The sequence below is a fragment of the Halichoerus grypus genome, chromosome 4 (assembly GCF_964656455.1).
Source record: "Halichoerus grypus chromosome 4, mHalGry1.hap1.1, whole genome shotgun sequence".
NCBI lineage: Eukaryota > Metazoa > Chordata > Mammalia > Carnivora > Phocidae > Halichoerus > Halichoerus grypus.
The window spans coordinates 86029266-86054627 of record NC_135715.1 but is presented as its reverse complement, the minus strand read 5'-3'; the positions used below and the strand labels follow the sequence as shown (position 1 = coordinate 86054627).

General features: G+C 49.4%; 1 protein-coding gene across 1 annotated transcript in view; it reads left to right on the top strand.

Moving 5' to 3' along the window:
- The window catches only part of MYO7B (myosin VIIB), a 68310-nt gene that overhangs the window by 28045 nt on the left and 14903 nt on the right, over positions 1–25362 (top strand). The window contains exons 16-29 of the mRNA XM_078070021.1: positions 1179–1331; positions 2035–2133; positions 3985–4079; positions 9928–10012; positions 11555–11773; positions 12833–13003; positions 13784–13993; positions 14129–14296; positions 17156–17233; positions 17388–17515; positions 22466–22592; positions 23866–23985; positions 24186–24359; positions 24993–25220. Of these exons, the coding sequence (XP_077926147.1) occupies positions 1179–1331; positions 2035–2133; positions 3985–4079; positions 9928–10012; positions 11555–11773; positions 12833–13003; positions 13784–13993; positions 14129–14296; positions 17156–17233; positions 17388–17515; positions 22466–22592; positions 23866–23985; positions 24186–24359; positions 24993–25220 (2055 nt within the window). The remainder of the gene's footprint in view (positions 1–1178; positions 1332–2034; positions 2134–3984; positions 4080–9927; positions 10013–11554; positions 11774–12832; positions 13004–13783; positions 13994–14128; positions 14297–17155; positions 17234–17387; positions 17516–22465; positions 22593–23865; positions 23986–24185; positions 24360–24992; positions 25221–25362) is intronic.

The following is a 25362-nucleotide window of genomic DNA, read 5'->3' as shown; positions in this document are numbered from 1 at the left end:
AGCAACCAGTACTAGGATGTTAATTAATTGTATTGTATTTTTTGAATAGAATAAAATTATAGGAAATTGGGACTGGCCTAGGAAATCCAGAATGTATCTTACTTAGAGGCACAATGCCTATATTTAGATAATAACTGTATTCCCAGAGGCTCTCTGCCCACACCCACACCCCCCACTTGCAGAGCTGTGAGACAGGTGGGCGGGGCCCGAGGCTGATGTTCCTGTTTCTCCAGCACGCCTGGCACATCTCTCAGAGACCCCGACTGCTATGTGGGGTGGGGGGTGGGGGGGGAGCCAGGCAGCCTCAGGGTTTAAACCTGGCTCAGCCACTTGGGAGTGTGGCCCTGAGCCTCAGCCATCCGTCTTAAAACTGGAGCTAAAGTCCTCCACCATGTAGGGCTGTTGTAAAAATTAAATGAGAAACACTGAGCTCACAGGAAATGCTCAATAAATGGGAACCAATTAGTTGCCCAAGACTAATGGCCATAAACAGTTGTTTCTGTGGCCCTCAGTGTTTCCAGGTGGGTAACTGCCTGCTGGTGGGCTTGCCAGATTTGAGGCTGTGCCCCTAGTCCCTAGACATTCCTGGCTCGGAGGCTGAGGGGAGGTTCTCTAGAGGCTAAGCTGTGTAGAGTCCGGGGCCATGGCTGAGACCCCATACCCTTGCGCAAAGCATCAGGCCCATAGTCCTCTCTGTTGGCCACGCCCATCTCTGGGTGGGAGGGGGAGGCGGAGAGACTAAGCTGGCTAGAATATTTTCTGACTCTCGGTGGGAAATGTATTTCTTCATTCCACTAGACTGTGGGAGGCAGAATGGTGCCGGAAGAGCTGCAGGGGCGCCCACCCCAACACAGGCAAGGCCAGGAGGAAACATTTTAACGTGACATATGCAAATAACTTTTATATTCATAGTACTCTGCATATCCTGAGAATGAGGGGAGTATTTAGTGTTCTTGTGGATGTCACAGTTTGTATATTATCGACTTTTATCTCCTCGGAAACACTTTCGGGACTTTTCAGTGACTTCAGAACAAATACCTGTCTTCCAAAGAGACTTTTGGTCAAACCAAGCGTTGTTGAGTTGTCTTGTATCTGGGGATGGCGGCACGGCTGGGGGTCGGGCGGGCTGCCCGCGTGCAGCGGCTCAGGAAGCGGGCCTCCCACCTCTGCGCCCGCAGCTCTTCGACCGCGAGCTGTGCATCCGGCAGCTGCGCTACTCCGGCATGATGGAGACCGTGCACATCCGCAAGTCCGGCTTCCCCATCCGGTACACGTTCGAGGAGTTCTCCCGGAGGTTCGGCGTGGTGCTGCCCAACGCTGTGCGCCTGCAGGTGCCTGTTAGCCTCCGCCTCAGCACGCGGGCCCTAAGAGGCAGCAGTGGTCAGCCTCAGCACCCCTGCTACCTCCCGGTGCCCCACCCCCCAGTTCCAAGGGGGTCCTCCAGCTGCCCTCCTGCGGCTGAGGACCTCTTCCCAGGCTCCAAGCTTTGAAATGACCCTTGTTCCTCCCTTCCTCTCATCTCCTCCAGCCCCGTGTCTCACTCCCTGGGGGCCCTGGAAGTGAGGGAGGGGGTGGCTCACACTAGGTCACACTCACTGGATGAGGCTGGTGGCTGAATATGTTGGTTCTAGGAGGTGTCTGCACTTTAAAGCAAATACTTCCATGGTAGCATGCTGGGGAGATGATGTGTGGCTGGATTGCTACTGGGGGCAGGAGGTCCTTCCCATCCTTCCTCAAACACTCAGCCATCCTAAACTTTGGGCTGTCCAAGTACCCAACAGCCTCACTGAGGCTCCAGGCCTGCGAAGCATGGTGGCCTTGAGGTTCCAGGTCCTGGGTGCTCCCCTGGGCCCCATCCTTGTTTGGAATTGCTTGAGCCTGTGTCCTGACTGAGCAGCACTGATGGTGAAACCCAGGGGAGGAGGAAGACTTGAATCCCAGAAAGCCTTTGAGAAGGGACCCTCCCTCTCCCCCCACCCCGGGGGGAGGGGCTGCTCCAACTCCACCAAGCCACTTCTGTTTTCTCCTTGGCAGCTTCGAGACAAGGCTCGCCAGATGACTCTGCGCATTGCCGAAATGTGGCTGGGGACAGACAAAGAATGGAAAGTGGGAAAGACCAAAATTTTCCTGAAGGTGAGCCCCTGAACGTGCTGGTCCTCAGTCTCCTCCTTGGGGCTGGTCCCATGCCCACCAGGTGGCATCCCCTCACCCACCCTGAGCCAATGCCATGGGAGCCTGCTCCAGGTATGGCCCCCACCCTGAGGCACCCTGGTTGTAGAAAGCCATGCTGGGGGGGGGGGGAAGGGAGGCAGGGGGAATGTGGGGAGGGCTCAGACCAGCCTGCAGAAGCCCAGGAGGCTTCTCAGAGTGGAGCATCTAAGGCAAGACCTGAGGATAAGGAGGAGCTGCCCCAAGTCACCAGGCAGAAGCAAGAAGGAGCTCAGGGTAGGCTCCCACTGTCCCTGAGAATAGGCCTCCTCCTCCATGCCAGGAGCCACAGTCTGAAGTCAGATCTGGGGAAGCTTCACCTCTTCAGAGCCCTGGGGAGCTAGTGCTTCAGTGGAAGGAATCAGTGTGCTGATTACCCCTCACCTTAGAAGAGCTTGTCCTTGGGCAGGCATGTGCAAGCAGCACCACCGCCCACCACCCACCTCCATCCCCCACAACTTACAGGAAGGCCCAAGGTCACACAGAGACAGCTTGTGGCTGACAGCCTCTAGCCCCTGAGCCTGGCCTTTGGGCCCTCCAGGACTACAAGTTGGGTCAAGAGCCACGGAGGACAGAACCTCCATGTCCCCTAGCCTTGTAAGCTGTGGGTGGGTGAGCAAAGAGAGAAAGAGGAGGGAGAAGAGAAGATCAGTGCTGGAAGCATACTCTGCCAGCCCACCCAAGCCCCACCCCATCCCCATAGCCCCTTCCTAAGTCCTTCACTCCCTCTGCTTCCACACAGTCTGCTCACTCATCCTCATCTGTTCCCAGAGGGACTTCCCTGCCCTGACCCTCTAGTCAGTCCATCTGTTCATCTGTCCATGCATTAGCCAGGCCTGTGCTGGGGTTCTGGACTTAGTCAAGAGGGAAAAGGCAGAAGGGCTTCGGATTCCACTGGGGAGGTGAAGCTGTCAAATGGAAGACATCGGGGAAGTCCCAGGGTGCTGTCCAGGAAGCTGGGATAGACGTTGAGGGCCACAGGGGTATAAAGGGTGAGGTCAGTACGGGCATGTGGTCGAGGAGAGGAGGAGGAGAGTGCCCATCCCTCCACTTCTCCCCTCCCTGGCTGTTCCTTGAGGCCACCATCAGAGGTCTGGTGTATCTCTGTGTCCCCAGTGCCCACCTGGGCACATGAAGAGGCTCAGCACTTGCTTGATGCAAGACTGATGGAGGTGGGAGAGGCCACCAAACCCCTGCCTCTCCTCACCACTCACCAAAGCACCAAGCTGCTTTCTGTTCAACAAAGATGGTCCTTGCCCTGCAGGGACTAGGATGGCAAGCCCAAGGGAACAGTGATCCAGGTGAAGCACAAAGGCAGGCCAAAGAAAATCACAGCTCAGGGGCAAATAGGGCGCATCAACTCACTTTGAATCCTACTCAAAGGCTGGGGGAAACATGTTTCCATTGAAACAAGCATGAGTCTGTACTACAAGTTGGGTGACATTTCACATGAATTTTGGAAAATAAAACATAGCTTCAGAGAAACTTTTTGCCCCCTTATTGGGTTCTCCAGAGCAGAAATAAAATTTGCCGGATTGAATGAACAAGAAGAAAGAACTAAAATGGGAAGTTCTTAGACTGGGAACTGGGGGTATAGTTGCAGCTCCTGTCTCTGAGCCACATCAGGATCAATTTGAGGGCTACTTCCCCTGCTTGCCCTCCTGGGAGCACATAAGGGAAAAGTCTGAAAGACCCTTCTGTAGATAGGGCCCTGGCCCCAGGTGGGGTGTGGACATGAGTGGAGGCGTCTACATGCTGGGATCTCCTCTGTTCCAGGATAACCAGGACACTCTGCTGGAGGTACAGAGGAGCCAGGCCCTGGACAAGGCAGCAGTCAACATCCAGAGAGTCCTGCGAGGCTACAAATGGAGGTGCTGGCCCTGCCCAAGCCCCTCCCAGCCCACACACCCACATCTATTCATGGGCTTATCTGTCACATGTATATATCCTCTTTGGTGAAACATCTGTGCTTGTTATTTGCCCAGTTTCTGATCGGATTCTTTGTTAAGTTCTTGGGGGTTTTTTGGGTTGTTTTTTTTTTAAGATTTTATTTATTTATTTGCCAGGGAGAGAGAGAGGGAGAATACAAGCAGGGGGAGTGGCAGGCAGAGGGAGAAGCAGGCTCCTCGCTGAGCAAGGAGCCTGATGTAGGACTCGATCCCAGGACCCTGAGATCATGACCTGAGCCGAAGGCAGATGCTTAACCATCTGAGCCACCCAGGCGCCCCTCTTTGTTGAGTTTTGAGAATTACTTATATATTCTAGATACTAGTCCTTTGTTAGATGTGTGGTTTGCAAATATCTCCTCCCAGTCTGTAGTTTTTCCTCAAGTCCTCTTAAGAGGGTCTTTGCAGAGCAAAATTTTTAGTTTTGATGGAGTCCAGTTTATCAAATTTCCCTTCGTGGTGCATGCTTTTGGTGTCACATCTAAGATCTCTGCCTGAAGGTTTTCTCCAGTCTTATTTTCTAGAAGGCTCTATAGTTTTACAGTTGCATTTAGATCCATTCTCATTTTGAGTTAAATCTTGTATAGTGTGTGAGACTTAGGCTATGGTTCTTTTAAAATTTTTCCCCCAGTGGATGTTGCTACAGCATCGTTCATTGAAAAATCCATCCTTCTTTCAATGAATTGATTTTGCACCTGTGTCGAAAATCAGTTGGGCATATTGCAAGTTTGTTTCTGCATTCTCTGTTCTGTTGCAGTGATCCATGTGTCTGTTCCTCTGCCAGGGCCACTGTCTTGTTGATTGTAGTTACATAATAAGTCTTGAAGTTGTGTAGACTGATTCCTCCTACTTTGTTTTTCAAAATTGTTTTAGCTGTTCTGGGTCCTTTGTCTTTCTATATACATCTTAGAAAGACCTTATCCATATCTACAAAAAATTCTTGCTGGGATTTTGATAGTAATTAATGTTATATATCAATTTGAGGAGAATTGACATCTCTACTATGTTAAGTTTTCTAATCCATGAATTCCGTTTATTTAGGTCTTCTTTGATGTCTTTCACCAATGTTTTTTAGTTTTTGGTATACATGTTCTGTATATGTTTTTTTAGGTTTATACCTAGATTGCGTTTTTTTTTTTTTGAGAGATTATAAATGGTACTGTATTTTTAATTTTGACATTGATGTGTTCATAGCTAGTCTAAAAATATTAATTGATTTGTGTGTGTTGACTTTGTTTCCTGCAACCTTGCTGAAGTCACTCACTTTTTATGGATTTCTTGAAATTTTCTATGTAGATAATTACATTATCTGCAAATAGGGAGAGTCTTATTTCCTCCTTTCCAATCTTTATGTCTTTTATTTACTTTTCTTGCTTTATTGCACTGGCTAGAACTTCCATTTACCTTCTCTCATTTGTAATATAATTTTCCTTAAATGTTTCCTCTACATACATTTAGTTTCTAAGTGTTTGGAGATTTTCCTGTTATCATACTGTTATTGATTTCTAGTTTGATTCCATTGTGGTTGGAGACACACTCTGTATGAGTTAAATCTTTTTAATGTACTCACATTTCCCTTATGGCCCAGGATATGGACTATCTTGTTATGTGTTCTAAGGGTGCTTGAAAAGATGAGAAAGGGGTGCTGAAGTTTCCAAGCATAATTGTGGATTTGCCCGTTTTTCATTTTAGTTCTATCATTTTTTGCTTCATATATTTTTCAGCTGTGTTGTTTGGTACATACACATTTAGGATTGCTATATCTTCTTGGTGGATTTATCCTTTTATCATCATGTAATGTCCCCCTTCGTCTCTGGTTATTTTCTTTGCTCTGAAGTCTACTTTATCTGATAATAATACAGCCACTTCTGTTTTATCTTGGTTACTATTTGCAAGATATATATCTTTCATCCTTTTACTTTCAACCTGTATTTCAAGTCATAGACAGTCTTGCTTTTAAATCTATTAAGCCAATCTCTGGTTTTTAGTTGGTGTAGTTATGCTTTTTATGCTTAATGTAATTATTTATACATTAGACCTTGAGTCTGCCATTTTATTTTTTGTTTTCTGTTCTCTGTTTTTCATTTCTCTGTTTTCTTTTTCCTGCCTTACTGTGGATTACCTAAACATTTTTTAAAATTCCATTTTCATTTATTTATAGTATTTTAGAGTGTATTTCTTTTTATAGCTTTTCTTAGCTGTTGCTCTACTATTACATTATATATACACAAATTATGACAGTCTACCAGTGTCATCATTTTACCACTTTGAGAAGCATAGAAACTTTATCTCCCTTTATGTCCGTGTACCTTCTCCCATTTGTAATATAATTTTCCTTAAATGTTTCCTCTACATACATTTAGAACAACATTAGTGTTACAAATTTTGCTTCAATCATCAAACATGATTTAGAAAACTCAAGAGGAGAGGAAAGCCTATTGTATTTGCCCATATTGTTGCTTACTATTTCTTTCTTCCTTTCTGACATTCCAAGGTTTCTTTTATCATTTCCTTTCTCTTTAAAGAACTTCCTTTAGTTATTATTTTAGGATAGGTCTATTGGCAATTCTCTTAGTGTTTTTAGTTTTCCTTCATCTGAGAATGTCTTTATTTCCCCTTCATCTCTGAAAGATATTTTCAGTAACATAAAATTCTGGGTTAACAGCTCTTTTCTCTCAGTCCTTGGAAAATAATTGTGCCACTTACTCCTGGGCTCCATGGTTTGTGAGGAGAAATCTGAATTATTTTGCCCCAAAAGTAATGTATTGTTTCTCTCTTGTTACTTTCAAGATTTTTTGCCTTTAGTTTTCCGAAGTTTGACCATGAGGTATCTTGATGTGGACTTTGTTGAATTTATCCTGTCTGAAGTTTGCTCAGCTTCTTGAATCTGTATGTTTATATCTTTTGCTACATTTATGAGCTTTTAAGCCATTATTTCTTATAATGCTTTTTCAGCACTGCCTCTTTCTCCTTTCTTCCTAAGACTCCAATGACAAAAAAAAAAAAAAAAATTTAGATACAGTCCTACTGGTGCCTGAGGCTCCATTCACTTTATTTTGGTCTCTTTTCTTTCTGTTTTTCAGGTTGGGTAATTTCTACCATTCTATCTTCAAGCTCACTGATTCTTTCCTCTTTTCTCTCCATCTGTTGCCAAACCCATCCACTGAGGGTTTTTATTATTATTATTATTTCAGTTATTATATTTTTCAGTTCCATTTGGTTCTACTTTATGTCTTTTACTTCTTTACTGAGACTTTGTATTTTCTCATTTGTTTCAAGTGTGTTTATAACTGCTCATTGAAGCATTTTTATAATGGCTAACATTTCTGTCAGTGTTGGCATATGTTGCTTGTCTTTTCTCATTCAAGTTAATATTTTCCTGGTTCTTACTTAATATGATAAGAGATTTTAGATTGAAATGTGGACAATTGGGTTATTATATTATAAGAACTCTGGGTCTTGTTTAAATGTTCTGTTTTAGCTGGCTTCCTCTGACACCACTCTAGCAGGGGGAGGTGGGGGTGCCATCCATTTACTGTCAGATGGGGGGAGAATCCAAGTTCTCCACATGGCTTCTACTGACTCTCAAGGCAGGTAGAGGTCCCTTTTTACTGCTGGCTGGGAGTGGGAGTTCTAGCTTCCCAGTAGGCCTCCACTGATATCACCCTGGCTGGGAGGGCCATAAGTGCCTTATTACTACCCCAATATGGCCTTTACTGATACCATAGCGGGAGAGTGACATTCTTATCACTGGGGGCTGGTGAAAGACCTGCCTCTGCACTGGGTCTCCTCTGACACCACTCCAGCATGGAGAGGAGGAGCACCACATTACTGCCAAGTGGTTGTGGAAGTCCAGGATTCCCCAGTGGTCTCCATTGACACTGTGAGAGATGGGCTCATTACTACTCATCAAGGATGGCTTCCCACTTAGCCTTCTCTGACACGACCCTGGCAAGGGCAGAAATCTAGGCTCCCCACTTGGCATTTTTTGGTATAAGTGGGGCTAGGACCACAGTTGTTTTGTGGTTTTTCACTGGAGTAGAGTGGCTTTTATTTAAAAGTTTTGTCTTGCTAAGCTTCCCCTTCCCTAAGCCTTTTGGTAGAAAGAGAAGGCTTTCCTTGGGGCTTTTCTGTTCTGTCCCCATTGTCCTTTCTGGATTGCTGACTTCTTCAGCTCCTACTCTGGGGAATATGAGGTAAAAAGAAAACCCAGAGAAGTTAGCACTGTGTCACTCCTTGGATCTGAGATCCATAACCGGCCTGCCTTCTTCTCTCCACGTTTCAGAGTCTTCTTATGTTTGTTTCATATAAATGTACAGGGTTTTTAGTTGTAGTCAGCAGGAGAAATAGGAAAAAGTATGCCTACTCCGTCTTCCCAGAAGTGATCATCATTGATAATTGATAGTGTTCTGTTCTTCTGGACAATACAGTTAGACTAGAATATTAAAGAAAAGATAAAAAAAATAGGATTTCTCAACTTCAACTCTGTTGTCATTTTGGATTAGATAAATCTTTGTTGTGAGGGCTGTCCTGGGCATTATGGGATGTTTAGTAGCATTCCTGGCCTCTACTCATGAGATGCCAGTAGCATCCTCCTCCCCCATCCCCCAGTCATAGCAACCCAAAATATCTCTAGACACTGCCAAATGTGCCCCGGGGCTGGGGGCAAAATCACCCCCATTTGAGAACCACTGGTATAAGTATTAGAAAGGAGACAGATTATCTTTATTTTAGATAATTATTTACTTCAGCTTCATATTAGAATCATCTGGGGAGATATTTATACTGTGTGTGTGTGTGTATATATATACCAAAAAACATTAGATAGAGCAAGAGAGATAGAGATTCTCCAGACCCATCAGCAAGGATTCTCACTTAATCAGAATGGGTAGGACCCGGACATCAATAAATATTGAACTTCTCCAGATGATTTTTTTAATATGGTTGAGATCTACTGTCCTAAGCCTAAGAAAATATCCTGAAAAATTATTAGCAGTGATAAGGAAACTCAGATAAGTGTGAGATAAAGGATACATCTATATGTACCAAGCTCGCTTCCCCAGAGGTCATGTTTCAGGTTACCCTCTCCATATTCAGCCCACTTTCCACCCTACAGAGGGGAGCTGTCTGATGGAGCTGCCAAGCTACCAGGACCTGGGGGGCTGCCCTCCTGCCTTGACCTGCCTCCAGAGAGGAGCCCTGGTCCTGGGATTCTGACCTAGTTCCCAGCAGATACCTGGGCTACTGGCCAGAGGATCAGGAAAAGTTTGGCAAGGAGTAAAAAGTTGGAAATGAGTTTTATCCTTTCATAGATCTTTGGAAGGAGTGAGGAAAAATTTCCTGATTGCTCTAAAAACTGGACTGTCCTAATTCACAAATTTGAGTAGTTGGCAATAGATTAAAGTTAACATGTGTGTCTTTGGTTTGTAAAGGCTTCTGGGATGGGACGCCTGGGTGGCTCAGTCGGTTAAGCGTCTGCCTTCGGCTCAGGTCGTGATCCCAGGGTCCTGGGATCGAGTCCCGCATCGGGCTCCCTGCTCCGCGGGGAGCCTGCTTCTCCCTCTGCCTCTGTCTCTCTCTCTCTCTCTGTCTCTCATGAATAAATAAATAAAATCTTAAAAAAAAAAAAAAGGCTTTTGGGAAAGAAATAATGTATGTGTTCATTTTCCCCAACATTTCATTATCCCTCTTCCCTTCAAATCATTTTCCCCCCAAAGGCTTTGAAATGTCTGAGGTTGTTACACACACATTCGGACTTGCATTTCCCTTCTAGGAGGGAGTTCCTGAGGCAGAGGCGGGCAGCCGTGACCCTCCAGGCTGGGTGGAGAGGCTACTACAGCAGGCGGAACTTCAAGCAGGTGAGAGAACTCACTAGGGAGGCTGCTCCAGCTGAAAGTTGGTTCATGTGAATATGAGAGCTCAGGCAGGGAGGATCAGATCACTAACTCATCACAACAGACTTCAAACGACCAGCCCTCAGCCCGCCACACACTGTTTAGCATCATCTCAGGTCACACGGTTTGCGGGCTTCAGTGTGTTCTCTTACAGAATTTTGGGCATCTCCAGAGCTAGAATGAGATGGCCTGCTCTGAAATCACATAATGATTGTCTTTTCTCAATTTGCAGCCAACAAAGTAGGTTGATGGATTATTCTCTCTTTCAAGCTCTTCTGATTTTTTTCTTGACCACAGGCACTGCTAATGAGTGTCTGCTCAACAAATGAACCAGAGCAACCTTAACCACGCTCTATTGGGCCTCACTTGACCACTTGCCTTTGTCACTGATGTGACTGTGGTTGGGACATGCAGTGGTCACATCAGCAAACCAAGGCCAGAAAACCAGGCTCAAGAAACTAGAACCAGATGAGCTATGAGAGGCTACAGTTCTGTGGAGGAGAGTGAAGACCCCTGGTTACTGGGCTGTGGGATGATACTTTGGGGCCAGAGAAATACCAAGAGGAGCCTTTGAGGGTCTGGACAGGAGAGGCTGAAGGGCAGGGAACAGGGGAACAGCAACAAGATGCACATCCTTGCATTTTGAAATTTGACCCCAGGCCTGTCCATGTACTGTGCTCACAAGGATGTAATAGCAGCTGACATGGACTGAAAGGCTACTTAGAACCGTTCCTTTGCATGCATTGTTTTATTTATTGTTAAACCAACCCCATGTGTCAATAAGGTCGAGGCATAGAGAGATTAAATAATTTTCCCAGGAGCACACAGCTAGTAATCAGTAGAGCTGGGATTTGGATGCAGGTCTGTATAACTTCCAAGCTTATAGGATGAAGCATGACCCCACACCCCCAGCACCCAATGGGTTGGTCTTTGAGAAGCCAGCAAGACTCGTCCAGGGGATCACGGACTGCTGTGCCCCAAAGCATGTTTGCAGCATAGAAGTGGGTGTTTATCAATTTATTATTTCCTCTTTATTTTAAAGATCCCAGAGATTAGCTTAATGAAGCCAGCCATAGACCTCCACACAGGTGCACTAGCTTCTGACAATTTGGCTGGACTTAGCTTTAGGTGTGATAAGCAAGGCCCCTGGAATCCCATCACCCATGTGACATCCAAACCAGTTCTCTAATCACTGGCCACCAGGAGAGCACTTTATTGTCTATGCCATTTAACAATACTTATTTAGCACTTATTTGCATGCCAAGGACTGTTCTAAGTGCTTTGCAAGTAATAACTCACTTAATATGCTCATGCTTGTAGGTGCATAAAATTTTAGCACTAGCGCTTTGCCAAGAAGCAGATAACTGTGAAGCTAATTTGTGAGGTCTCCTGGGGTGTATGACTTGCCTCTCTTTCTCTCTGTCCCTTTGGGAAGGCCTTCTCCATGCTCTTTGCCCTGCTGGGCCCAGGCCTCCTTTTGAGCATCTGTCCCTCTTGCCTCCACAGATCCTCCTGGGTTTTGAGCGCCTGCAGGCCATTGTCCGGAGCCAGCTGCTGGCAAAGCAGTACCAGACCATGTGGCAGAGGATGGTCCAGTTGCAGGCACTATGCAGGGGCTACCTTGTGCGCCAGCAAGTCCAGGCCAAGAGGAAGGCAGTGGTGGTCATACAGGCGCATGCCAGGGGCATGGCTGCCCGGCGGAACTTCCGGCAGCAGAAAGCCAGTGTAGGTGGTCAGTGCCCTCTTAGGCCGGTGAGGGCTGACTGGGGCCCATAGCAGGAAGGCAGTCAGGAGGGATGAGCAGCGACATAGAGCTCTCACCAGACACTCCTATCTCCTCCACGTCCAAAGTTATGACTGCAGCAGGTCCTCAGGCCGTCTGGGACATCTAGGTCACCCCCAGGAGCATGCGGGATGTGACATAGAAGAGGCATCGTGTCAGCAGGATGGTCTTATGCCTGAAACCTGGAAACTGAACGCCTTGATCCCTCCCTGAACGACATAGGAAACCAGGGCCAGATGAGCTATGGGGGACCACAGCTCCGTGGAGGAGGGCAAAGGCCCCTGGGTGACTGGGCCGTGGCATGACACTTCTAGGGTAGAGAAATTCCAAGAGGAGTCTGTGAGTGTCTGGGCAGGAGAGGCTGACGGGCAGGGAGCAGGGCAGTGGCGCAAGGTGCACATCCCTGAATTTTGAAATTTCACTCTCGTGATTCCCTTTCCTCTAGCGAGCACCCGAGAATCAACCTCTTTCCTCAGTACTCGCTCATTTGGAAACTGATAAGGAAAAGGCTAGGATGAAGTCTACGCCTGCTCTAGGGATGAAAGTTGGGTCTGCTGAGCACATTACTAGTGCAGTGGCCAGGACAAGTAAGACATCAGACCCTCAGACACGTCCACAGCAGGCTTCTGCTCCCGGGTAGCCCCAGACCACAAATCAGCCTCACCTGTGCGCTAGTTAGTACAGGCCCAGGGACCTGTCCTAGTGGAGCCTTGGTGCACTTTGAGTGAAGGGACTAGGTGGGCAGCTAGGTTCTGGGGGCCCCTGGGGTTTGAGGCAGTAGCTCAGGGACCATGTCAGGCAGCCTTCCTTCTCTGGACCTCTGATTCTCCATGGGAAATGAAAAGCCCAGGGTGGTTGATCTCTAGTCATGCTAGTTATTAAATTCTAGGATTTTAGAGGAAAACTTACTGATTTGAACAAATCACATCAGGAGGAGGTTCAGTGAGGTGCTTGCCTCCGCCGGGCCTGTGGTAACCTTGCTCCATGGGGCATATATGCAGGGGCCTCTGGCCATCCCCGCTGAAGAGCAGAAGAGCCAAAGTGCTCTCCCCACCCGGAAACGGCAGTCCATCTACGACACTGTCACGGACACGGAGATGGTGGAGCAAGTGTTCGGTTTCCTCCCTTCCATGGTCGGTGGGCAGGAGGGCCAGGCCCCACAGCGCTTTGAGGTAAGATGGGCCCTGTCATTCAGGGGTCCGGCCTGGCAGGGGATGGAGGACGCCGCTCAGTGCCTGACCGCAGTCAGCCTCCAGGCTCACTGAGAAGTCAAGGCTCGGCTGGGGGGTTAGGGGAGCTGACAGAAGAGGTGGTGAAGTGTGTCCTGCGGTCCTGGGTGAGCAAGCAAGGAAAAGGGGTGCATGAGTTTCTGTGGCCAGACCCTTTCAAGTTAAGCAGGTTTCTTACCTAGGAGACTTCCTAGAACCTTTAACGTGCAAATGCTGTGGGGCTTTCAACCAGGCAGCATTTCCCACAGCGTGTTTGACCCCCTCTCAGAGCACCCGGCCGCAGCTGCTCTGCAGTATGTGATGTGGGGGCTGATGAACGCTGAAAGCTAAGGGGCACTGGCAGCGGGGTCTGACGGAGGGAGTGGGGGCAGGAGGGGAGGGGAGGGCCGGACTGGAGCAGGTCCCCGGGCTTTCACCACACTCAGCTCTGGGCCCTGAGACCCAGTGACCGAGACACACACACACACACACACACACACACACACGCCGTGCAGTCGGGGCAGCTGAGACCACTTCTGCAAGAGGAACTGCCCAGCAGGGGCCCACTGACCTGGTGAGGTGGTGGAAGAGGTCTCAGACACAAGGGGGCGTGGTTCATGCCGCACCCAGCCGATAATCAGACAGACCTGTCTTGGGGCTCCCTGGCCCCCAGAGAGGCACACCCTGCTGGCTAGCATCTGAAGGGACAGCTGACCCCTGACCCTCCCTCTCACTGGCACGTAGGACCTGGAAGCAGGGACCCAGAAGCTGCCCGAGGTTGACCTGGACACCGTCCCCATGGTGGAGGAGTCTGAGGACGACACGGACGGCCTGGCCGAATACACCTTCCCCAGGTTTGCTGCAACCTACTTCCAGAAATCGGCCAGCCACACGCACATCCGGCGGCCCCTGCGCTACCCACTGCTCTACCATGAGGATGAAGCCGACTGCTCGGTACCCAGTGGTTCTCTGGCTTCTAGTGGCTCAGGCCTCCCCCTGGGTCAGAGGCAATGAGGAAGGGAAGGGATCGCTGTGGGCCCCGGACTGCTAGCTGCGTTCCAGCTGAGCCCCCTGTCTCCGTTTCCCCAGGCCGCCCTGGCCGTGTGGAGCATCATCCTGAGGTTCATGGGTGACCTTCCAGAGCCAGTGCTTTTTGCCAGGAACGGCCTGCATGGCAGCTCAGTGATGCGGCAGATCCACGACACCCTGGGCAGAAAGAACAGCACCCAGTCTCCACAGCACTGTGGGTCTACACAGGTGCGTGGTGTGAGGGGGCCGGGGCAGGGCAGGGCCCCGTGGAAGCTGGACCTGAAGTGGGCAAGATGTGGAGTGAGCATCAGCACTAAACCTGACTCGCGCTCAGGAACTCATGAGTCAGGCATGATGCCCAGGAGTTTCTGAGTGATAACAGTCAGTATCAAAATGGGCCTTCCAGGCTCTGGGTTGTAGGTTTGACTTCAACGGGATTCAAACGCACAGAACAGTGGTAACAACCGGTGTTGTTACTGACAGATGGCATGCTGTGTGCCAGTTCCCTCTTCAGTTAATCCCCAGGGGAGCCAACCCTATGAAGTAGGGATTAGTAAGTTTATTACAGCGAAAGAAGCCGAGAAGTGAAGCGACTTGTCCCCAGATCACAGTGAGTGAGTGTGACAGAACTGGGCTTTGAATCCATTCTAGTGAATTCAAAGACCCCGTTCTTGGCCTGTGCTCTATCCTGCCCTCTGATGGAAGGTTCATTCACATTCACTTTTGGTCAGAAGTCCTTCCCAAGGCCTCAGTTTCATGATGTCATCTTAATGGAACTCACCAAGAATCGTTCAAGGGAATTACACAGCAGTGACAGCACTAGGACCGCCAGCAGCAGGACCCCCAGGACGGCCTATAATTCTGACACCAGTCCCAATGTGTGGGGGTTTTCCCCACACCAAGCAGTTCTCCAACACCAGCTGGGTGTGCCACAATTCCACTCACCTGGAACGCTATCGACCTGGAGGCAGTGTCCGATCCCGGACTAAGGGTTCAGTCCTACAAGACGACCCCCCACTTCAGATACCAGTCGCAAGTCCGGGTTGCCACCTGTGTTTCTGACCCACAGGCTACAAATCAGGGGTTCCCATGACCCCCTCCTTGGGTTTGATTAATTTGCTAGAGCAACTCACAGAATTCAGGGAAATACTTTAATTACTAGATTACCAGTTTATTATAAAAGGATATAACCAAGAACAGCCAGATGGAAGAGATGCATAGAGCAAGGTTTGGGGAAAGGAAGGTGGCGCTTGCATCCCCTCTCCCAGCGTGCCACTCTCCTGAAATTTCCACGCGTTCACCAACCCGAAGCTCTCTGAACTCCATCCTTTTGGGTTTTTAGGGAGGCTTCATTACATAGGCAGGAAGAATAAATCATTGGCCCTTGGTGATCAATCTCTAGCCCCTCTCCACTCCCCAGAGGTGGAGGTGGGAGGGAGGGGACTGGAAGTTCCAATCCCCCAATCACAGGGTTGGTTCCGCTGACAACCAGCACCCATTCTTAGGTGTTTCTCAGCCTGCCTCATTTGCAGGAAATTCCAAGGGTTTCAGGAGCTCTGTGCCGGGAATGGGAATGAAGACCAAATATTTATTTCTTACTATAAATCACAATATCACAGCACCCCATACATCCAGTGTCTGGGACTCCGCTCAGACACCTGCAGGGCCCTGTGTGCAGACTAACTGCATAGAAATCTAAGGAAGTCTGCAGCTTGAGATCACATGGCCAGACTTGGTCCAGGAGTTATGTGGGAAGTTGCCCAAGTTAAGCCCTGACCCCGGATCTCTAGAAACATTGGCTTTGCAGAACATATTCGTTATCTATTGCTGGGTAACAAATTACCTCCCCCCCCCCCCCCAATTTAACAGCTTGAAACAGTACACGTATTCTTTCACACAGTTTCTGAGGGTGAAGAGTGGCTTAGCTGGTTGTCTTGGCTCAGGGTCTGTCCTAAGATTGCAGTCAGGCCACGGACAGGGCTGCTATCTCTCCAGGCTGGACCAGGGCTCCAGTACTTACTTCCAAGATGGCTCCCTAACATAGCTGCTGGCAGGAGGCCTCAGGTCTTGCCTCTCCACAAGGCTGCCCCAGCGTTCTCACAGTTGGACTTCCTCAGACTAAGTGAACTAAGAGAGGAAGCTGCAATGCCTAGTCTCATAAGTCACATACTGTGGTGGGTAGAAATGCCGGAGGACGCGGATCACTGGGGGCCACTCAGGACCCTGGGTGGTGGTCCAGCCACTCTGCACCTCTGGAGGGTGAGCACAGGGAGAAGCAGGACTGGCCTCCCAGAAGTCACATCTCAAGTTTTTCTTCCTACGCACATTTATTAAGCACCTGCTGTGTGCCTCCCACAGGAGCAGTGAGCAGAGCCAGCCTTGCCCACCCTCACCTGCCAGCTAGGGTATTTTGCAGTCTATCCCTGTGTGGCAAACCAGTTCTACCCCAAACCCCAACCCCACTGATCCCAACCCAAGCCCAGTTCCACACTGAGCTCTAATTTTGGCAGCAACTTCTCATGATGCCCTCAGGACAAGGTGGGACTCCTGCCTCAGGAGACCAACAGATCCTAATAGCTGGGGACAAGCCCCACCACCCCACCCAGCGCAGGCCTTGAAGCTTAGATTCTTCTGATCCTCTGGCAGAGCTCCGAGCTCCCACCTTACAGGGGGCAGAGGGTATTCCAAATCATGAAATTTTCACTGAGCATGACCAGGGCCCAGGGCTGTCCTGGGCACCTGGGCTCAGAGCCGGCCCTACCTTGGAGGGCTTTACTGGCAAGAGGTAAGGCTTTGGAATTAGAATGGTCCTGAGCCCTCCCCGAGAGCTGGTTATGTGAGTAGTTTTAGGAAGTCTCTCACCTCCCCTTGCCTCTGTTTCCTGACCCAGAAGGGAAGAGGAGGATGCACATCTCTAAGTGTTGCAAAGCTCAGCCAAGATGCAGGGCTGCACGCGGCTTTGTAAATTGGGCCAGGAAATGGCTGGGAGAGGTGGACATTAGCTCTGTCTAGGTGACTGTGGGGTCAGCAGCATCATCAAAGTACCGTCCTGGCACAACTTCCCTCAGGAATTGTCTCCATCTGCAGAGGCCCAGCCGCAGGGACAGAGGGAGCAAGGATATCTCCTCCATGAAGCTAAAGCGGTCCTCCAGGATCACAGGCCAGGTGAGCCCAGGGTAAGGGGGCTTTAGTCTGCTTCCAGCCCTGCTGTTGGCCTGCGACAGGATCCCAAGCTTTTGCTTCCCTCCTTGCACCTGTTTTCCTCCTTTGCAAATGGGGAGCATCACAGCTCTCCTGACCGCCTCCTTTGGGTTTCAAGGTAACCAGCCAGCTGAATATTGGAGAGGAAGCATTTGAGCCTGATGGCCCTATCACAGACCAACCCATGTCCAACCTGGAGAAGGTGCACTTCATTGTGGGCTATGCTATCCTGCGGCCTAACCTCAGGTCAGTCCCCATTCCCACCTCACCTCCATGTAGAACATCAGAACCCCTCACTGGCTCTCAGTCCATGGCCACAGCCTCCTCCTCTGCCTGCCCCCTAAGACAGCCTGTCCTCTCCCTGCTCCCTGTCCTGGGGCCTACAGCCTAGGCCTGAGTACAATAGATATCATAACCATTAAGAGTTCTCCACTTGGCTCTGTGTTAAAACCCATGGGTAAAGCGAGTTTTAGGAGAACAGGTTTATCATGGGGTAGTGATTCATTTTATAATAGGCTTTTATGCAGGGCCCTGTAAATGAGTAAATTCCTCATTTATATTATATATGTATTGCTTTACAGGAACTGTCTTTTCTTTTTTTTTTTTTAAAGATTTTATTTATTTATTTGACAGAGAGAGAGAGAGAGACAGTAAGAGAGGGAATACAAGCGGGGGTGGGGGGTGGGAGAGGGAGAAGCAGGCTCCCCACAGAGCAGGGAGCCCGATGTGGGCTCGATCCCAGGACCCTGGGACCATGACCTGAGCCGAAGGCAGCTGCTTAATGACTGAGCCACCCAGGGGCCCCAGGAATTGTCTTTTCATATAAATTTTAAGAAATATGTATACTGCTTTGAAAAACAGACTACTATATTTTAGGGGTTTAAATATTTTGGGTTATTTTTTTTTTACCAAATTTGGGAAATTTTGGCCATTAGTTTTTCAGATACTTTTTTCTATTTTATTCTCTCTCTCTCTCTTGTCTTTTGAATTCTAATTAAACATATGTAAGAGTCTTCTTCGATATCATCCCTTAGGTCCCTAAGGGTCTGTTCCTCTTTCTTTTCTTTCCTCTCTGTTCTTTAGATTGGATAATTTCTATTGATCTATCTTCAGATTAACTGGTCTTTGTCTTAACTACCCTAGTCTGCTGCTATACCCAGATAACATTTTTTTTTTTTTAATTTCAGATGTTATATGTTTTAGTTCTAGAGTTTGCACTTGGTTCTTTTTATAGTTTCTATTTCTCTGCCAAGATTTCCTGTTCACTCATTCACTATGAGCATAGTGTCCTTTGTGTCCTTGAGCAGTGATGGTAGTTTTAAAACCTTTTCTGCTAAATCCAATATCTAAGTCATCTTGGGGTCAGTTCCCATTGACTGCCTTTCCTCTTGAGAATGGTCGTGTTTTTCTGTTTCCTCACACATCTAGTACTGGACTGTTATTCCCTCATAATTATATTACTTTTGGGTTATATCCGAGACACTGAGGATGATATGTTTAGAGACTCTGAATCTGTTATATTCTTTCGAAGAGTGTTGACTTTTGTTTTTTTTTGTTTTTTTTTTGTTTTTTTAAAGATTTTATTTATTTATTTCACAGAGAGAGACACAGCGAAAGAGGGAACACAAGCAGAGGGAGTGGGAGCGGGAGAAGCAGGCTTCCCGCGGAGCAGGGAGCCCGATGTGGGGCTCGATCCCAGGACCCTGGGATCATGACCTGAGCCGAAGGCAGATGCTTAACGACTGAGCCACTCAGGCGCCCCTGACTTTTGTTTTGACAGGCAGTTACCTTGGCTGGATTCAAACTTTGTCTCCCTGTAGTGAGCAGCAGATGGAATCCATGGTCAGTTATTTTAGCCTTTGCTGGGATTCCTGGAGTCTGCCCCACACATGTGTAGATCAGGGGCCAGCCAGAAATTTAGGAAGATTTTATATGCAAAATTGAGAACTCTTCTTTTCTGGTTCTCTTCTTTCCAGGATTTCCCTTCTCACTTTCAACTGCTGGGTTTGGGCACCCCAAACTCTGTCCTCTGGTTGTTCAAGCCAATAAGGCTGTAGGGTTTCTACCCCAGTTTTAGCTGCCTGTGTGACACCAACCTGGCAACTCTTCTAACTTAGTTCTATTGGTAGTTCTCTCATGTTAATCCTCACTGGCCGCCATATCCTCCAAGATGGCAGGCATGTATAAGCTGTGTCCAAATGAGATGCACTGTGGGTTCTTCAGATACCTCTAAAGGCACTTACACACCGTGCTGTCCTCTAGCTGGGGCTGACACTTTCAGTGATCCACTGAGACTTGCTCTCAAATCTAGCCCCTAATTGAACATACCACAGCCTCTTAGTGCTGGGCTCTTCTGGAAGAGCCTGTTTGTGTGGGATCCCATCAAGATGCCTGAGTCCCAGCTTCTCCTATGGCATCCTCTTAGTCAACAGAAAGCCCTTCCATGCTTGCCGCACCAAGTGTAACTCCCGGCTCCTGTCTGTTCTCTCTCCCATCAGGGGTAGCTTAGAATTAGGGGGGAATCAGATGCTAGTCTCTTGTTCATAGAGGCCCCTAACTTGTGTCTCTGGGGCATACATAAGTCAAGTACTCTTAAGAACTCTGTCATTGTGCCCCATACCAGTACCCTGGAGTAGACCAATGGGCTTCTGGGGTTCAGTATACCTCAGATAGGGAGTGAGATGGATCTCTCTCTGGCAGACAGCCCCATCTCTATTAACAGTTTTCCTGGGGTCTCCCCAGCTCTGCATCACTTGGAGGGAATAGAGATGGGCCAAAGATTTCTCTACTTCCATGAAGTCCCTTTCAGGAATCGCCTTTCAAATTTTTCATCTTCTCTTATGCAGGAGATGTCAGTAGCTAGACTGGTTCTGCCATCTGATAAATTCTACAAGAATGTATCTCTTTAGAGTGTTGAGCATTATCATCTGTTTGTCCTTGGCTCTGGGGTCTTAGTCAGATTCCAAGACAAAGCAAATGGCCACTCCACATCCAGCCACCCATTCAATAAATGGTTTTTTTTTTTTTTCAAGTTTTTATTTAAATTCCAGTTAGTTAACATACAGTGTAATATTAATTTCAGGTGTAGAGTTTAGCAATTCATCATGTATATACAACACCCGGTGCTCATCACAACAACTACACTCTTTAATACCTATCACCCATCTAGCCCATCCTCCCACCCACCTCCCCTCTAGCAACATTCCATTTGTTCTCTATAGTTGAGTCTGTTTTCTGTTTTGCCTTTCTTTTTCTTCCCCCTCTGTTCATCTGTTTTGTTTCTTAAATTCCACATATTGATTAAATTAAATGGTATTTGTCTTTGACTAACTTATTTTGCTTAGCATAGTACTCTCTAGCTCCATTCATGTTGTTGCAAATTGCAATAAGCATTTATCAAGTACCTGCTCAGGGCCCGGCCTTATCCTGAGGGTTGGGGATGCAGAGAAGAGGGCAACAGGTCTCTGTCCTCTGGGAGCTCATTCTTCAGTGGGGAGCATGGGAGAAGCCAGATACCCACAATAACTGCTTATGCTAAGATGGGGGTCCAGTGAGAGAACGAAGGACTAGTCATAATGCCCTCCTAGGCTGGGTGGGGTGGGAAGGAGGAAGGGTGTTCACCAGACAAAGGGAGAAGGTGAACAGGGTCACAGAATCCTGAAATAGCCTGAGGGTCTGGAATTCCAAGTGGTCTGTCACTGCTGGGGCATGGAGTTTGAATTCAATTCTAGGAACAGTAAGGAAAAGTTTTAAGAAAGAGAAGACCAGGGTGCTTGGGTGGCTCCGTTGGTTAAGCGACTGCCTTCGGCTCAGGTCATGATCCCAGGGTCCTGGGATCGAGCCCCACATCAGGCTCCATGCTCGGCAGGGGGTCTGCTTCTCCCTCTCCCTCTGCAGCTTCCACTGCTTGTGCTCTCCTGCTCTCTCTCTCTCTGTGTCAAATAAATAAATAAATAAAATATTTAAAAAAAAAAAAAAAAGAAAGGGAAGGGAAGACCATGATTATATTTGAATTCCAGAAAGGTCTTCCTGGCAATGACATGGAGGGATAGAGCCAGGGGGTGGGAGGCCAGGAGAGGGCTGCTGCAGAGGTCCCAAGAAAGCTGATGAGGGATGGCCTAGGGAGCGGGAACAGAGAAAGGGGGACAGAGAAAATATCCAGGAGACAGATGGTAGGTGGCTGGCTGATGGGAGGAGTCATGAGGGCTTCCAGACTTCCAATTTGAGTGAAATGGTTGATGGTGGTACCTGTAGAGACTGCCAAAAGAGGAAGTGGCTAGAGCTGACTGTACTGGCCCATGAGAGCGATGGTAAACATCTCTTCCCAACTCTGTGTTCAGTGACATCGTGTTAGTAGCTTGAAACTGGCATTGGTGGGAATATTTACACCATAGAAATTGGCAAATGCAACAAATCAGAGCTTTTTCCCTAGGAGAGTTGGTTGTTAAACATTGAGAATCATCACCACTGAGTAATTAGGAGAAAGATGCTGGCCTCTGGATATGTTGAGGTTGGAGGGGCTAACAGGACCCTTGTATAAGATGATAGAGGCTTGGGTCAGCAGGAGGGACCCAGGAGAGCCCCCTCCCCAAGAGAAGGCAGAGAAGAGAGGCTCATGAGCCTGTACGAATGGGAACTGGTCAGGAGGGGAGGAGTCGAGGGATTCTCCATGGAATCTCCACTCCTCTCTGTAGTTGGAGGGATGGCTGCGTTGAGGGGTGGGGGAGGGACTGAGCCTCAAGGTGATGGAGAAGGCTGGAGATGACAGTGAACTTGAGGAAAGGATCAGATTGGGTTGGGTGGGGCCACTGGGGGCAGGGCCTGACTGGAGACCCCTGGGCACTCCCTGCAGCCGCACCCCTCAGCTGGAGGGCCAGGGTGTTGTGAACAGAGCGGGTGAAGGAGGGAGCAAAGGCCCAAGGGATGAGGTAGAAAATGAGGTCCAGTGAGAGTGGGTGCATAGAGCCCTGGAAAAACATTGGAGGTGGCACAGTCCTGGGAGATGACAGGGTCCAGGGTGGGCCAGGGATGTTGCAGGGGAGCCCAGCAAAGGCAGTTGGAGTTGAGGAGACTGGAGGTCACCATGTGTACACAGCCCCACCCAGGGGCACAGAAGGAGCTGTGTGCCCAGGCACCTCTGTCTCCTCACCCAGAGCCAGCCCCCAGCCTGGCCTCCCAGCGGTGTGTGTCTTTCAGGGATGAGATTTACTGCCAGATCTGCAAGCAGCTGTCAGAGAACTTCAAAACAAGCAGCTTGGCCCGGGGCTGGATCCTGCTCAGCCTTTGCCTGGGCTGCTTCCCACCCTCCGAGAGGTTCATGAAGGTGGGGAGGACCCAGGGCAGGGGCTGAAGGGGGGTGGGTTACAGCAAGCATGGCTTGGCTCTGGGCTCTCGAGCAGGTCCAGAAATCCCAGCCCTGCAGGCCACGGTGGGCAGCTGTGCCTTCTGGGCCTCAGTTTCCCCATCTTTAAAAGAAGACTCTGGACCTGGCTCCTTCCTGCCCCTATTCAGGTCTGGGCTCAGGCACCAAGACAGCTATTCTGAGGAGACAGTGAGGTGGTCGGTGATATGTGCGTTGAAAAGACAGAAGTGTCCCAGGAGTGGGCACTGACTGGGGACTGCCTACCGCGTCTCCCTCTAGTCCTCAGAACTAAACCTGGAGGCGGGGTGTTGACAGGTGCTCCCGAGTGCTTGAAGCCCCAGGCCTTGCTGTCTAATAGAGCTTTGGTTCTGACTGTAAGAGTAATGTGTGGGAAATGCAGCCAGTCTAAAAAGAGAACAAAAGCCATCCCCACACCCAGAGGGACCTTCTGTTGTCCCCGGCCTTTTGTGGTGTTACAGTCGTACTTGTGATCAGACAAGAGACAATCTCACTTCCTCTCATGTCCCTTCAGGGACAGCAGGAGGCGTGGTCATGGGGCCGTCTGCCCTGGGCACCCGGGCCACTCTAGACACCAGCAAACTCTTCCAGGCTGCATCTCCTCACAAAATCTCTCTGTGAGGCAAAAAGATTTTCAACAGATTTTGTCAGACATGTTTTAAATATTGACTCTCCTGCATTTTTCACCTACCTCCGTAAGTGTCTTCTCATGGGGTAAACTTTTCCCAAATGCCATCTATATATGGCTATCCCAGGGAGTATTTAACTTGCTGATGGACATTTAGGGCCCATCTTCCAGTTGCTCACCACCATACACACCATATATAGAGACAGGTCTGAATTATTGGGTCAAAAAGTATGCACATTTTTCAACTATGCACTACTTCAAACATAGTGACAAATTGGTCCTCAGAAATGCTGTGCCAATTTATATTCCTTCTCATGGTGTGAGAGAGTGCCCATCTCAACAGACTTTTGCCAACACTGAATATTATGATTTTATTTTTATTTTTTCCAGATTTAAATTTAAAGTGTACAATGTAGTGATTTTATATAGGTATATATTGCAAAATTATTACCACAATAAGGTCAGTTACCACATTCATCACCTCGCTTAGTTACAATGAGTATTATGACTTTTAGAATCTGTCTGGGCAGGAAGTGGAAAGTGGCCTCCGTTCTCAGTGTCTTCCCCCTTCCCTCCCTCGCCCACCAGTATCTGCTGAACTTCATTGAAAAAGGGCCAGCTGCCTACGGGCCCTTCTGTGCAGAGCGCCTGCAACGCACCTATGCCAACCGAGTGCGCACAGAGCCCCCCACCTGGCTGGAGCTGCAGGTAGGGGCCAGCAAGGGTGGGAGACCACCAGTGTGGGATGCCGCCAGCCCCCATGGCTCCTCCAGCACCTGCCAGCAGGAAGCACGTCCTCTGGGCCCCTCCACCTCTCGTGGTGCCTTCTGCGCCTGTGGTCCCTGTGGGTCATGCCTGGGCTCAGCCTCCCTATGCAAGGGAGGGCCTGAGTCTTCCTCTGTCCCCAGGCAGTCAAGTCCAAGAAGCACATCCCGATCCATGTTGTCTTGGTGACTGGAGAGAGCCTGACTGTCATGGTCGACTCTGCCTCGACATCTCGGGAAGTCTGCCTACACATTGCCCACAAGCAGGGCCTCAGCGACCACCTGGGCTTTTCTCTGCAGGTGGCTGTGTACGACAAGGTACCGCCAGGTGCCCCATCCATCTCCCACCTCCCTCGTACATGCAGGCCAGCTCAAGCCCTCCTACCACGTTAACCTGGCCACTGCTGCCCCCGCCAGAGAGTGCACACACACACACACACGCACACACACAGGTAACCTGTCCTCCTGCCCGAACGCCCGCAAACTCAGCCCAGTGGCTGCACCTTGGCCCCAGTGTCACACACATCTTGTAGGTCCCTTGCCACACCTGAGCAGCCCACGCATAGACCAGGCACTCACACATCTTGCTAGAAGCCCCGTTGTGCCAGGGAGCCCCAGATCGGAGGGTCACACCAGCACAGCCCCACCTGAACCTCACATCCTCTCCCAGCCTCTCCCACATACCCTCATGCCCGCAGCCTCCGACTCAGACATGCTCATGCCAGTCAGCCAATCCAAGTGTTACAACCCCTGCATGCCAGCCTTGGACACCAATCCCTGCCTCCTTTGGGATGGGGCCTGTAGGGAGGCCATGCCCCCATGTGGGGAAAGCCCTCGGGCTCCCGGAGGACCGGCCGAGCACACCCTTCCACCTGTCTGAGGGTGGGTGTCCCCTGCGGGGCCTGGCACACAGCAGTCGCTAACCCCTGCTGCCCCTGATTCTGGCCTCAGTTCTGGTCCCTGGGCAGCGGGCGCGACCACGTGATGGATGCGGTCGCCCAGTGTGAGCAGCTGGCCCGGGAGAGGGGCGAGAACGAGCGCCAGGCGCCCTGGCGCATCTACTTCCGGAAGGAGTTCTTCACCCCCTGGCATGACTCCCAGGAGGACTCCGTCAGTACCCAGCTCATTTACCGCCAAGTGCTGCACGGGGTCTGGTCTGGCGAGTACAGCTTTGAGAAGGTGAGGGGACCCCACTGCCCCCAGAGCCCCGAGACGGACCCGTCAGCCAGCCTGGGGGAGCACCGTGTTCCAGGGCAGGTCGGGGCTGCGGCCATCAGGGAGCACCCCACGGAACGGGATGTGAGGAACGTGGAGAAGGGAG